This window comes from Podarcis melisellensis (assembly GCF_964234715.1).
Source record: "Podarcis melisellensis genome assembly, chromosome: Z".
Lineage (NCBI taxonomy): Eukaryota > Metazoa > Chordata > Lepidosauria > Squamata > Lacertidae > Podarcis > Podarcis melisellensis.
The window spans coordinates 14,335,831-14,349,781 of record NC_138547.1 but is presented as its reverse complement, the minus strand read 5'-3'; the positions used below and the strand labels follow the sequence as shown (position 1 = coordinate 14,349,781).

Here is a 13,951-nt window from a genome sequence, read left to right as displayed (position 1 = left end):
TGAGCTCCTGTTGATGAGATTTTGTGAAATTTCTTCACAAAAAAACCTTTGTTAGCCTTAGGGCTGTGTTCTCTTCTGGGAAATTTTCTAGGGGCTGCATGCCAGTTGATGGGCAGGGCAAAAGCAAAAATGGAGGGAGCAATGAATACACATTTTACCCAAGGGAAAAAAAGACATTATAGCACAGTCAAAGGTAGAAAATATTCAAGGAGGGTGTTAAGCTATGCCAGGGGGCCTGCAAGATAGGTTTTGAAGGCCAAATTTAGCACCCAGACTGAAGGTTCTCTTATCCTGACTCAGGGAGAGGAATGAAAAGATCACTTGATCAACTGGCATAGCTCAGGGTTGTATGACCACAGAAACAGTCTTGTGGAAATATATCTCTTTTTCATCTCAAGTGTAGAAGCTCCCTCTTCTTGGTCTAGCTGCACAGCCTGATGACTCCAAGTCATCTCACAAACAAGGAGATTTAGATATAATTTTTTTCAGATGTTCCACTACAAAATAGTTTTTATTAATGAGCCCTGTGAGCACCTGCCTTGGAGTGAGTTCCAATGGTCCACTAGCCTGATTCACTTAATTTTGGCTTTGCCCAGGTCCTCGGGCAGGATGCGACCCTTTTTGCGAGCCTTGGCTTTCTTCTTTTCCACCTTGGCCATCTTTTTCTTCTGGAGGTTCTTGCGGCGCTTGTCTTGCCGCTGCTGCATTTTGTTCACTACGTTTTCAGTACGCTTCTCCCACTGCCTCTGGCGCTGGGCCTTGCGCTTCTCCTTTCGCTTCAGGGCCGCCTTCAGCCGGTCCTCATCATCGCGGATTTTGACCCCTTCTGCCTTGTACAGGACATTTGTCCACTTCATCTTCACCTCCAGCTCCTTGGCTTTCCCCTCATCCTTGTCTTTCAGATCTTCCAGCTTACTCTTCCGAGATTCCAATCTGCTCAAGAGTTGCTTGTAATTCTTCCCTGTCAGTGGAGTAATGTTGCCTTTCAGCGCCTTCCTCTTTTCCGCTTTGCTAAGCCCTTCCTCATGGACTTCAACCTTATTGAATACGATCTCAACCTTGGTGTCATTCTTTGGGGCCTGGGGCTCTGAAATGGCTGCTGAAGCCTCCTCTGCCTCCTTCTTCTCCGTTTTTTCTTTCATCCTCAACTCTTTTCTACGGCGTTTCTTTCTCTCCTTTTCATATTTCCTTCGTTGCCTCTTCTCCAACACTGCTGGGGACAACTCTTTGCTGTTTCCCTGTTAAGAAACAGCAAGTTGAAAAGAAAGAGGAATCGTTCAAAAGAGGAAAGTGAACTTTTTAAGCTAAAAAGACAGTGCCTAGAAAAGAGCACTAACATATGTATCATTGTAAATCTGGTCACTGTATTATCTTTACCATTACATTTAAAAGCAGGAAAGCCGGCAAGGATTATTTCCTTCAAGAGAATTTCAGCTGGAAGACTAACAATGTAATTATACATTACTGGATGCCACAATCAGAATATTGGGTGGGGGGACAAAATACTTTTATGCATGATTTAGAAATCACTATTGACCCCCAAAATGTAAACTGCTTCAACCTGTCCAACTTATTCCTACAAAACAACCATAAAATCCATCTTAATAGCAGGAGGATGTACACTCAAGACCCTGATACCTTGTGGACTTAATCTGGAAAACAAAATTTATGTTACAGTTCTGAACCTACTTACCCAAGAGTAGGCCCCATTGAACTCAGTGGGACATACTTTGAAGACAGTATTATAGAACCGCTCTGCTAATTTCTCTGTAGCTAGTAATAATAATAATAGTAGTAATTTTAAAGGGATAATTTGTATATGTCACATCTCTTAAATTTTTTCCATCCTGAGTACTCTTAGAATTGTCACTATTTATTAACTAAACAGCGTTGGATCAATTTCAGTTTCATCTCTCACACACACAATCTATATATTACACGTTTACAGAAAAAACCTAAATACTGCAAATGTTATTGGAACTGTGGGATAACTAGCCTCATACAATCAATGTGCTTAGCTCACTTTGGGAGAGACTGGATAATCAAGGCTTTGTTCTCTCCCAGTTTACCTGAGCAGCTCAGGTGTAAGAGGATGTGATGGTTGCTCAGCTTTCATAAGTCACTCTTCAGTTCCTAAACCAATGATCTAGGAACTTGCACCACTGTAATTAAGCCACATTTTACTGTGCAGCTTTTTCTGAATGCTGTATGGAAAAGCACATGAATTTGACATTTGGAGAGCTTGTAAGTAAAACTTTTTTAATTTGCCAAATGTGTTCTTTTTCTAAGCTACTGAAAGGGGGAAACTTTGGAACTCACTTTAAGTGGCATATTTTAAAAGGCTAAAAACCCTTATTTCCATACTTTACTTTGTTGTGTATTTTGCTATTTCAAATCTCTGCTGGTGTTCTCTTGCTAAAGAGTACTTGCCCCAAACTTGGATCATGGTATCCAGGAATTCTCATTTTTATATACCTTTTTCTCTCTCTCCTTGAACCAACAGAAAGGTTATTCATTTGCATACTTAGGCTTATCCTTAGGATCACTGCCTATCTTTCTCATGGGGAGGGGTAAGGTGCATAGGACACTGGAAGCTTAGAATGCATTGCTATAAGCTTACATTTTCAGCCATGTGATCTACAAACTCGCTTTTTAGAGTCAAAACAGTAAAGCTAAGATTATTAAAAAGCTGATTTTTTTCACCCAAATATTTCTCACCTATGCTATGTTTGAACAGAATCACAAAGTACAAACAGGCCTGACTGAAGAGTATGTTATATTTATACACTCAACTGTAGCCCTTCAGATGTTTCTAACCCTGACCTCTGGCAATGCTGGCTTCGGCTGATGGGAGCTGGCTGTTCAACATCTGGAGAGCCATAGGTTCCCCACCCCTATTATACATCAACCACCCTCATCCATCCTCCAAAATCTGGCCTCCAAAGATGGGTGAACTGTTTTAGTTCAAATCAAGGTAGAGCAGAAGCCAGTATGATATCAATTGGAACCAGAATACTAAAGGCATAGGGATATTTCCATCACACACACATCTTACAGTGCAATTCTGTGGGTGTTTAATCAGGAGCAAGTTCCACTGCCCTAAACAAGGCTTGCTCCCAAATTAAGCTGGCATATGCCTACAGCCTAAAATTGGCTTTGGATTCTCCAGGCTTTCTCCACATCTTGACAACATTTTAAAGGAGGGTGCTGATCTTACCTGGCCAGAGATTTCTTGGATCTTCTCGTGCAGTCTCTGCCGCAAGAGATTCATGGCTGAAAATGAGCTGGCTGTGCTCTTGTCACCACCTGTAAGGGAAAATAGGAGAAAGCACGTGACCTGTGTCCCAACCCAAATTGCTGCTAAACTCAACTCAGCTAAACTCAGTGGCCTGGTTCACACATAATGCTAAAATATGGGTTACTAAACCATTGCTTAGAGTTATGTGAGAACCCAGCCCAGTAGCTTAGCTGACTGGCTGTAGAAACACTCTCACCTGCAACATCATTTTGGCTTCTGTCCCCTTTCCCCCCAGTAGTCTGAGATCCACTGGAACTGGGTGCAGCATGGATAACTGGGCCAGATTTCTTAATACTGGCATTTGTTGGCTTGGCTGGTGATGCTTGGCTGCCCCCAGGTGCTGTCTGCTTGCCCAGAGAGGTACCCACTATCTTGCCTTGCTTCTTCTGTTTCTTCTTCCTCTTCTTCTTTGGCTGGGTGCTATTGTCTCCCAGTCCAGTTCCTGGGAATGTTTGAAGGCAGAGACACAAGACTTCATTAAACAAAGAGAGGAAAATATTTTGCAATCTGGTTGATAAGATGCTGTGCAAACATTTCTGCAAGGAATACAGTCATACCTCGGGTTACAGCCGCTTCAGGTTGTGTTTTTTCAGGTTACGCACCGCCGAAATCCGGAAGAACCGGAACAGGTTACTTCCAGGTTTTGGCGGTCGCGCATGCGCAGAAGTGCCAAATCGCAACACGTGTGCACAGACTCGCCACTGCAGGTTGTGAACGTGCATCCCGCACAGATCACATTCGCAACCTGAGCACTGTAAATGCCTAAGAACATACATATTAGAAGCCCCTCCAGATGTTACTGGACTCCAACTCCCATCAACCTTAGCCAGTATGGCTGATCAGGAATGATGGGAGTTGTAGTCCAGAAACTTCTGGAGGTCTGCGGGAAGCACCAAGACAAGACAACTGAATTTTTCCAAGTTGCATTTTCAAAACATACTACTGTCATTCCATTGTGGCATCGGGACCCTTTCCTGAGCAGATTATAATCTAAAATGAGCTGTGGTTAAAATAAGGATAAACATTAAGTACTACCACTCTGAGGTACCACTTTTCATCACAAGCAGTATATAAATAAAAAGGTAAAGGGACCCCTGACCATTAGGTCCAGTCGTGGCCGACTCTGGGGTTGCGGCGCTCATCTCGTTTAATTGGCCGAGGGAGCCAGCGTCCAGCTTCCGGGTCATGTGGCCAGCAGGACTAAGCCGCTACTGGCGAACCAGAACAGTGCAAAGAAACGCCGTTTACCTTCCCGCCGGAGCGGGACCTATTTATCTACTTGCACTTTTGATGTGCTTTCAAACTGCTAGGCTGGCAGGAGCAGGGACCGAGCAATGGGAGCTCACCCCGTCATTGCGGGGATTTGAACCGCTGACCTTCTGATCGGCAAGCCCTAGGCTCTGTGGTTTAACCCACCGCGCCACCCGCGTCCCAGAGAGTATATAAATACTGTGAAATAAATAAATAAAAATAATTACAATAACCAAGGAGGCTGCACTACTACAAAAAACCCTGATCTAGAGAAGTAAATGACAGCATCAGATAATTGTACCAAATTTCCTTTTTCGTGGCTCGGGGGCTTCCTGGGTGCAAATTTTCTTGGCCAATTTCTGCAGGTATGAGTCTTTGTTGACTAAACTGGCCATTGTGGGATCAAAGTCTCCTGAAGGTAAAAGATAAAAGTAAATAAACCAAAAATTAAAATAAAATCGTAAGACGGTCTCGCAGGGGGAATGTTGCTTCTAAGTCAAAGATGTCTTGTTCATTCCGATCATCCTCCCTTCGAAACTTCTACCCAGAATGCTGTGTGAGGCTGCTTCTGCTACGTCGACCCAAAGTGGACAAAACTCATGGGGCCACGTTTGCATACTCGCTTTTAATCCTGCTTAACGACAGAGAGAAATTATTCAATGACATGAGTAAACTGAAGGAGACTCATGGATTGATATTTACAAGTCAAGAAAATAAAAATCCACAGAAAGCCATCTCAACACATGTACAGGCATTTGAGGGGGAAAGTGTACATCTGTTGGCTTGTAAAGCTATTGTTTACACAGTTACAGATGTACACTCCTTAATATCACATGTGAATGGTTGTTAAAGAGCAGACCTAATTTGTACATATGGGTACCCCAAATTGTACATCTGTTTAACAGAACGGGTGAACAGCCCCCACGTGTCATATCAGCCAGCTAAATTTTATTTTCCAGCAAACACGTGTGCAGGGTTACACAAAAGAGAGAGCTGTTTCTACGCACGCACAAGCGTTTGCGTGTAGACTGTACTGATCAACTACTGTGTACACAGTTTCCCAAACTGAAAATATGAATAGCTGTAGGAGCGTGCAGCTAAACAACTTATGTACAGAGGTTGTGCGCTCGTCTAACGCCACGTGCGAACCAACACATGCTGGCCGCTCACGGGAAGGAGAGATAATCTCATATGTAGGCGCAAGGCAAACCACTCCAGATCTCCCATCCTGTCTAGGGCTGGCCAGTGAGCAGTTGGCGGAGATTCACCCCCTTAAGGCTTTTTAGGGGTTGGCACGCGTTCCCCTAAACCGGGATCGCAGGGCGTGCAAAGAAGGCGCTGCAACCCGTGTGGTTCACCTCACCGCGTGCGTTTGTCTTGCAGGAATCGCAAAAGCGCACCACGCGTGGCTCGTGAGCTGGTCACTTACCTGGGCTGGAGAGGAAGGCGGAACTTGCCCACGACCCTTTGTGAACGGCTCGGCGCTCTATTGGTAGACCCTGTGAGGAGGAGGCGAAGGATTATGGGATGTTGGAGGAGCTTCGGAAGGAGGAGGAGGAGGAGGAGGAGGAAACGTTTTCCCCGCCCCATGGGCTGGACGTAGCCGGTGAAGGAGGATCCGTTCGCAAGAGAAAAGGGAAAAGATGGCCGCCTGTCTGCAAGAGGATTACTTGTATTGAGTAAGATACTGAGATACTAACATTTATTTGTTAGATAATCGATCTATTTATTCAGACTTCTTTTGTGACTGCAGAGCAGGAGAGCGATGCACCGGACTTCTCTCACTTTTTAAGTGCATGCTTGTGGTTTCAGTGACTGGTGTGTTTACTACTCCGGCGGGAGAAAGGCTGAAACTTTTCTGAATTAGCCCGCGGAGTAATGCAGCACGATTGCGGGTGGAAGGCTTTTTTAAACAGGGGGTAATACACCCCTTAGTCTCGTTTGTTGAGCGCTGGGCGAGTTCAGATCAGCCCTTCTCAGTCTTGTTGGCTTCTAAGGTTTTGGGATTTATGATTCCCATCATAGCAAGTCAGAAAGCTGGTCCATCTATTTTAGTGTGACCCGCACTGACTGGCAGTGGCTCTCCAGTGTTCCACTCTCCCAGCTCCCCACGAAATGATGAGGACCTTCTTCCGAAATAAGGTTCCAGATCTAAAAGGGATGGTTTGAGTAAGATGCTGCCATGTACTGAGTCGGACCATTGCTCCATCTAGCTCAGTGTTGTCTGCGCTGACTAACAACAGCTCTCCCAGGTTGGGTGAGTTTTAGTCCTTTCCTCGAAAAAATAACATAGCAGTCCAGTATTTGTGGCTCTAAATAAATAGGAAGCTGCCTTATGCTGAGGAAGTCTATCACAGAGTTGGGACTGGTGTGAGTTGTAGACCTAAACTTCTGGAGGGCACCAAGTTGGTTAAGGCTAATGAAGCAAAATAGGCTGGAATGTGACCAGTGGGTATGTATTTTGTAATGCATGCATTTTGAGGTGGGTCATGGAGATGTGCAGTTGATGGAGAAACTGTTGGGATCTGTTGCAAATTGAGGGTTTTTTTTCCAGAAGCATTGATATCCTTTTGGGCCATCTAGAGCAGGGGGCACTGTTATAAAGTGGTCCTGCTCCTTCCTCCTGGGCTGTGTCCAGAAAATGGTGTTGGGGTATGAATGTTCAGACCCCTGGGCTCTCACTTGTGGTGTACCTCAGGGCTCTGTCCTCTCCCCCTTCCTTTTCTACATCTATATGAGATAGCCGGGAGAGATCATCAGAAGGTTTTGGCTGGGTGTTCACCAGTGTGCAGATGATACCCACCTCTACCTCTCCTTTAAATCGGAACCAGTGAAGGCAGTGAGGGTCCTGTGTGAGTGTCTGGAGGTGGTTGGAGGGTAGATGGAGGTTAATGGATTACGGTTGAATCCTGACAAGACAGAAGTACTGTTCTGGGGAGGGGCAGGGAACACATAGGTGTAGGGGACCCCCTTGAATGGGGTAACTGTGCCCCTGAAGGACCAGGTGCGCAGCCTAGGAGTCATTTTGGAGTCACAGCTGTCTATGGAGGCACAGGTCAGGTCTGTGTCCAGGACAGCTGACTACCAACTCCATCTGGTATGCTGGCTGAGACCCTACCTGTTTGCAGATTGTCTCACTAGAGTGGTGCATGCTCTGGTTATCTCCCGCATGGACTACCGCAATGCGCTCTACATAGGACTACCTTTGAAGATGACTCAGAAACTACAACTAATCCAGAATGTGGCTGCTAGAAAGGTGACTGACTGGGAGCAGCTGCCGGGACCATATAACACTGGTCTTAAAGGATCTACATTGGTTCCCAGTACATTTCAAAGCACAATTTAAATTGTTGATGCTGACCTTTAAAGCCCTAAACAGCTTTGGCCCTGTATACCTGAAGGAGTGTCTGCACTACCATCTTTCAGCCTGGACACTGAGATCAAGCACTGAGGGCCTTTTGGTGGTTCCCTCACTGTGAGAAGTGAACCAAGCAGAGCGGTTACTTCAGAACAATCATTGCAGATTCACTAATTGCTTAGCGGCAGTTCGATACTCCGCAGGTGCTGTCTGGTTTTCCAAAATAATAATAATAATAATAGTGGTGCCCACCTTGTGGAATGCCCTCCCGTCAGATGTCGAGGAAATGAACAACTAACTGACTTTCAGAATACATCTATAGGCAGTCCTTTTTAGGGAAGTTTTTACTATTTGATGCTTTATAATTTTAATATTCTGTTGGGAGGCTCCTAGAGTGGTTGGGGCAACCCAGTCAGATGAGCGGCATCCAAATAAAAAATATATTATTATTATGTCAACCGTGGTTTATTTATTACTCTGTTAAGGAGGGCTGTTTCCCAGACTGTTTTGTACCAATTGTCTGCTGTGCTAGAAAGCTCTTTCCAGTGTCTGGTTATGTTGCAACTCACTGCTTATAATGAATGGCTTATTCATTCAAGACTGTTGTATTGAAATATATGTAATAAACCTTTGACTTTCAATTGTGTTTAGTTGTAACTCTTTCTGACCTTTCTTGGTGAGCAGCTAAGATTCTGTCCTTGCCACCACAATGCCACAGCAGCGCGTGCTCCCCCAGAGCAAGGAAACCCTCCTTCAGTCTTACAACAAGAGGCTGAAAGATGACATCAAGTCTATCATGGATAACTTCACAGAAATAGTCAAAACTGCAAAGGTATGAGAATTTTACTTGTGGGTGGGTGGCGGGACCTCATGTCAAGGGTATTCTTTCTTCCATCCAAACTCAAAGTTTTTGCTCCCCTAATTGGAACGTAAAAATATTACCTCATCATTGTTTTAAGTCAAAGCTGGGGGTAATCTGCAGCCACATTCTCACATTCAATTTAAAGCACTATGATATGACTTTTAAACAGTCATAACTTCCCCCAAAGAATTATGGGAGCTGTAGTTTAAGGGTGTCAAAAGTTGTTAGGAGATATTTAGTCCCCTCCTAGAGCTTACAGTTCCCAGAGCTCCCTGTAAAGAGGGGTTGATTGTTGAACCACTCTGAGAATTGTTGCGCAGTGAGGTGAATAGGGAGTCTCCTAAAAGCTGTCAGTGCCCTTAAGAAACTACAGTTCCCAAAATCCTTTGGGGGAAGCCATGACTGTAAAGTGGTATAATACTGCTTCAAATTTATAGAATAGAAGGGAGGCCTAAATGTTCCTATAAGAAGGATTGAATGAGAAGCCTCCATTTTACTAGTTGGGGGTGTTGCTTCTTCTATGGCGGAGTTGGGGAACCAGTGGCTCCTCCTGATGATTTTGGACTCCATCTCCCATCAGCCCCACACAGCATGGTCAGCAGTCAGGGATGATGGGAGCTGTAGTCCAGCAGCATCTAAAGGGTCACATGTTCCCCATGCCTGCTTTCGCCTGAAGTGTTTGGAACCTCTGGCAGAGGGAATGCAATAAAATCTCATGGAGGCTAGTGAGAGGGCTGTTTTTCTCTGCAGAACAGTGGAAAAAAGATGTTGAAGCCAGTGTAAAAGCTTTGTTTCTAACATTTGCTGTAGATTGAGGAAGAAACCCAAGTTTCTCGGGCAACCCAAGGTGAGCAGGACAACTATGAGATGCAAGTCAGAGCTGCAAATATTGTGAGTAGAAAACATCCAATGGGAGCATATGTTGGGTGGGTTCTAGGGTGCGTTCAGATACCTGAGAGGCTGCCTTCTTCCCTACAGACCCTCTCAGGTATTGAGATCAGCAGAGGGGCTTTTTTTGTTGTTCTGCCACCCTCAGAAGTTCTGGGTGCTGATAGCTTAGGACAGCTCATTCTCTGGGGCAGCTCTTCGATTGTGGAATTCCCTTCTCACAGAAGTGTGTCTTCTTGTTTTTGTTGAGATGTGTGTGTTTTAGGATCCACCCAATTCCTTTGAATGTGATTTGTTTTAACTGTTCAGTATATTTTAAAAAATGCTTTGGGACCTGCTGGTGAAGGGTGGGCAATAAATTGTTGTTGTTGTTGTTATACATTCAGGGTAATTTGGGGCTGTATGTCAAGATTGGATTACTGAAATGTGCTGTATATGGGCTTCCCTTGCGCTCATTCCAGAAGCTGCAGTTAGTGCAGAATGCTGCAGCACGATTGCTGACAGGAGCAAGACCTTGTCAGCATATAACACCTAAGCTAAGAGACCTGCAAGGGTTGCTCATTTGCTACTGGGCCATGTTCATGGTGTTATTATTAGTATATATAGCCTTTAACAGCTTGGGACCAGTTTACCTGCAAGATAGTCTTACCAAATATATGCCCAGTGGACTGTTTTGATCTGTCGAGCAGGCACTGTTACAAATGCTCCGTAATACTTGTTCTGGACTTGTAAGAAATTAATAATTTAGGGGGGCAGCACTGATGCTTTGGAACTCCCTGTCCATTGACATCAGGCAGGTGCCCTCCCTGTACTCCAAGGTATCTGCCAAAAACATTTTTGTTTAGGTAAGCCTGTCCAGACATGTAGAAGGCAGACGCATCTTAATTTGGTTTCCAGCTTGTCATTGACTTTAATTATTCATTGAATGTTTTAAATCAGGGGTCAGCAACCTTTTTCAGCCATGGGCCGGTCCACTGTCCCTCAGACCATGTGGTGGGTTGGACTATATTTGCTGGGGGGTGGTGAACGAATTCCTATGCCCCACAAATAACCCAGAGATGCATTTTAAATAAAAGCACACATTCTACTCATGTAAAAACATGCTGATTCCCGGACCGTCCGCTGGCCGTGTTTAGAAGGCGATTGGGCCGCAGCCGGCCCATGGACCTTAGGTTGCCTACCCCTGTTTTAAATAGTAGTGTGGTATTTTTCTTATGATTTCATTGTTTTATTCTTTTTGCAAACCGCTTTGACACTTTTTCTTTTTACGATCTATTGGTGTATAAATAATATAAAATAAATAATTTGAATTTATTTCTCTGCTAGGTTCGGGCTGGCGAGTCTCTTATGAAGCTTGTCTCTGACCTAAAACAGTTCCTGATCCTCAATGACTTCCCTTCTGTCAACGAGGCCATCAACCAGCGGAACCAGCAGTTGCGCAGCCTTCAGGAGGAATGCGACAAGAAGCTTATTGCCCTGCGTGATGAGATCTCGATAGACCTCTATGAGCTGGAGGAAGAATATTACTCTTCCAGGTACAAATGAAGCCATGGACGGTTGCCCTATAGTAACCACAACAATTTCCTGTTTCTGACATGGGGTGGGGGTGGGGTAGGGTGTGTGTGAAAATAACAACTGTCCTTGTTTTAAAAAGCATCCCTAAATTCCCAGCACCCAAAGAATCCAGGCCCCAATGCCGTTTTATTGAGTACTTCATGTTTGATGTGGGATGTGGCCATTTTGGAGGGCAAGCACACCATGTAACTAGGCCTTTCTCCACAGAGATGTGGAGGTGAGCTTCTCTCCTGCACCCTCATTGTGATCTTGTCACCTAAATGACTTGCAAACAGGAACAGGTATTGGATCTTGAACTGCCCAGAGTACCCTAATCACTAGTCAGTGTAAACTGCAATCCTAACCGTGTCTACTCAGAAGTAAGCCTTCTTGAATTCATTGGGGTTTCTTCCTATCTAAGTGGGATTAAACTGCTTTGAAGCTTTTTTTTACAATCAAGTGGTGTATAAATTTTATGAAATTAATAATAAATGAAGATGGCAGCTTTAGGCCACGTTCATACAATACATTTAAAGCACTATGATGCCATGCTAAACAGTTATGGATTCCGCCAAATAATTAGGGGAGCTGTAGTTTTCGAATGGTGCAGGGATTACAGGGTTACTATTAATTCCCAGAGTTCCCTGTGAAGAGGGATTGATTGTTAAGCCACTCTGGGAATTGTAGGTCTGTGAAGCGAACAAGGGGCTCCAAATAGTACTTACCGCCCTTAACTACAGCTCCCAAAATTCTTCAGGAGAAGCCATGATTGTTTAAAGTGGTATCTGATGCATGGTATGAGCATGGGGTAGTCAAACAACAACATCTGAAGGGCTGCAGTCAAGAAGATATGGAACTTTGGGGTTTAGGATGCAATCATACGCACCCTTAGCTGAAAGGGACCACAACTGAATAGAGTGGGGTTTGCTTCTGAGTAAAGATACATAGGATTGGACATAATAAGCATTTTTTCTTCTGTCTGTGATGACTGGACCATGAGTTTCCAGTTCCAGAATGTTAAGATGCATCAAAACAAAGCAATATTTTAAGGATTCTTTTGTTATGCCATTATATTATATTTTTATTATAATTATATTATTATTATACACACACATATATCCCATTAGAAATATTTGCTGCAAGCTTTATTGTAAATAAAACAGCAGTGTGTGTGGGAAAATATAATTGTCATTTCAGCTGATAACTACATTATTTTTTTAAGCGAGCCCACAGCTTGTTTTTGAAAACCTCCTTCCCCCTGCTTGTCTTATGCAAAGCTTGTTCCTCTCCTTCCAAAACTCTTCCACTGCTTTATTTTCTTTTGCACCTCTTGTTTGCTTCAGAGCAGGATTTCCACAAGCAAGAAGGACCAAGATAAATGGTTATACACCTGCAGCATCTTTTTTTAAAAGGGGGGGGGTATGGCTCAGTGGCGGAGCATCTTCTTTGCATGCAGAAGGCCGCAGGTTCAGTCCCCGACATCTCTAGGCAGGGCTATCAGAGACTCCCTATCTAAAATGCTGTACACAATACTGGGATCAATGAACCAGTGTTGTGACTCAGGATGAGGTAGCTTCCTGCGTTGCTGTTCAGTATCATGAGGACAGAAGTGTTGCTTTATTTTTAGGAGAAGAACAATAGCTCAGTGGCAGAGCACATCCTTTGTATGAGGATGGTTCTGGTCCCTGGTATTTCCAGTCAGGGCTGGGAAAGACTCCCTTTCCAAAACCTTGGAGGGGATGCGGTATAATCTGAATACTAGCTGTTGTTAACAGTAAGGAGAGTGCTGTTGCACTTGCTTTCTGCTTTTGGGCTTCCCATAACTAGCATCTGATTGGCCACTGTGAGAACTGGATGCTGGACTAAATGAGCCTTTGGCCTGATCTTGGAGGGCTCTTACGTTCTTAACCTTAGTTGTTGCTTCTTTTTCCCCCTTTTTTTTGCTATTTTCTTAACACTGTTGCCTCTGTCTTGCTTTTCTCCTTTTCTCTTCCTCCTGTATCTCTCTCTCTCTCTTTCCTTCTTGTGGCTTTTCACTGTCCTTTTCTCCTTAACGGGCATCTCATTCGGGGAAAGCTACAGTCTGTGTGACACCAACGACCTCCCGCTGTGTGAAGCTTATTGGAGACAGGAGCTGACCATGTCCTCCCCAGAAGGCCTAGCCATGCCTCTGGCGGCTGCCATGATGGAGGAGAACATTCCGGCCCCTCAGGGGTCCACTCCTTCTCACCCTCACATCAACGGGCATGGAGCAGGCCCGACGGAGCACGCCTGAAAAGGGAGCCTGCAATTCTCCCCAGCTTTGTTGCGTTTTGACAGTTGAACGTTCCGGTGGTTGCATCAAGACAACATTTTCCTGCCCTCCCCAGGCCCTCTTCTCTGGCTGCAGGCCTCAGCTGTATTTGCAAGAAGCCACATTTCTCTAGGCACAGCCTCACAGGATAGCGAACTGTGCTCTCTTAGATGGAATTTCTTGTGGGGAAAAGTTGCTTATAGTCTGACATTTTAGTATCTGAATGGGAATTTTAGAGCAGGAGCTGCCTTCAAGGCAGCCGAAGATGGCAGAAATTTAAGCCGTTGAAATTATTGCCACTGGGTACAAAATTATAAGAAGAGTGTCTTGTCTACATGGTCGGTTTCTCTTGAAGGTGCAGAAGCTGTAAACAAAATGAAAAAACTTGGTGGCCCTAGTACTAAATTAAGAACAACTATTAAAAAGTAATAATATTACGTTTACAGT

At 44.4% G+C, this 13,951-nt stretch overlaps 2 protein-coding genes across 5 annotated transcripts; one reads left to right on the top strand and one right to left on the bottom strand.

The window, feature by feature from the left end:
• Nucleotides 1-492: 492 nt before the first annotated feature.
• SURF6 (surfeit 6) lies at nucleotides 493-6,111 on the bottom strand. Of its 3 annotated transcripts, none has more exons than XM_081897185.1 (5): nucleotides 5,979-6,111; nucleotides 4,851-5,180; nucleotides 3,495-3,740; nucleotides 3,218-3,306; nucleotides 493-1,238 (listed from the first exon to the last, which is right to left on the bottom strand). In XM_081897185.1, the coding sequence occupies exons 2-5, from the start codon at nucleotides 4,942-4,944 to the stop codon at nucleotides 573-575; spliced, it is 1,095 nt and encodes a 364-aa protein (XP_081753311.1). In that variant the 5' UTR covers nucleotides 4,945-5,180; nucleotides 5,979-6,111; the 3' UTR covers nucleotides 493-572. The 3 variants fall into 3 exon arrangements, with proteins under 3 accessions (XP_081753311.1, XP_081753312.1, XP_081753313.1); XM_081897186.1 differs by having other exon boundaries at nucleotides 4,851-5,183; nucleotides 5,979-6,101; XM_081897187.1 differs by lacking the exon at nucleotides 5,979-6,111 and adding an exon at nucleotides 5,908-5,931.
• Nucleotides 6,112-8,305: 2,194 nt separating this feature from the next.
• On the top strand, nucleotides 8,306-13,655 carry MED22 (mediator complex subunit 22). 2 transcript variants are annotated; one of them, XM_081896766.1, is made up of 4 exons: nucleotides 8,306-8,739; nucleotides 9,580-9,660; nucleotides 10,984-11,192; nucleotides 13,294-13,655. In XM_081896766.1, exons 1-4 carry the CDS (start codon nucleotides 8,617-8,619, stop codon nucleotides 13,484-13,486), a joined length of 606 nt encoding a protein of 201 aa, XP_081752892.1. In that variant the 5' UTR covers nucleotides 8,306-8,616; the 3' UTR covers nucleotides 13,487-13,655. The 2 variants fall into 2 exon arrangements, with proteins under 2 accessions (XP_081752892.1, XP_081752891.1); XM_081896765.1 differs by having other exon boundaries at nucleotides 8,310-8,739; nucleotides 13,288-13,655.
• The last annotated feature ends 296 nt before the right edge of the window (nucleotides 13,656-13,951 follow it).

Excerpts from the sequence above, each read along its gene's own strand:
- SURF6 (XM_081897185.1), bottom strand. The coding sequence starts at position 4,944 with ATGGCCAGTTTAGTCAACAAAGACTCATACCTGCAGAAATTGGCCAAG. Across the intron at positions 3,741-4,850 it reads GCCACGAAAAAGGAAATTTG|GAACTGGACTGGGAGACAAT; the intron begins GTACAATTATCT and ends AAACATTCCCAG. Across the intron at positions 1,239-3,217 it reads TCCAAGAAATCTCTGGCCAG|GGAAACAGCAAAGAGTTGTC; the intron begins GTAAGATCAGCA and ends GTTTCTTAACAG.
- MED22 (XM_081896765.1), top strand. The coding sequence starts at position 8,617 with ATGCCACAGCAGCGCGTGCTCCCCCAGAGCAAGGAAACCCTCCTTCAG. Across the intron at positions 9,661-10,983 it reads AAGTCAGAGCTGCAAATATT|GTTCGGGCTGGCGAGTCTCT; the intron begins GTGAGTAGAAAA and ends TTTCTCTGCTAG. Across the intron at positions 11,193-13,287 it reads GAAGAATATTACTCTTCCAG|CTACAGTCTGTGTGACACCA; the intron begins GTACAAATGAAG and ends ATTCGGGGAAAG.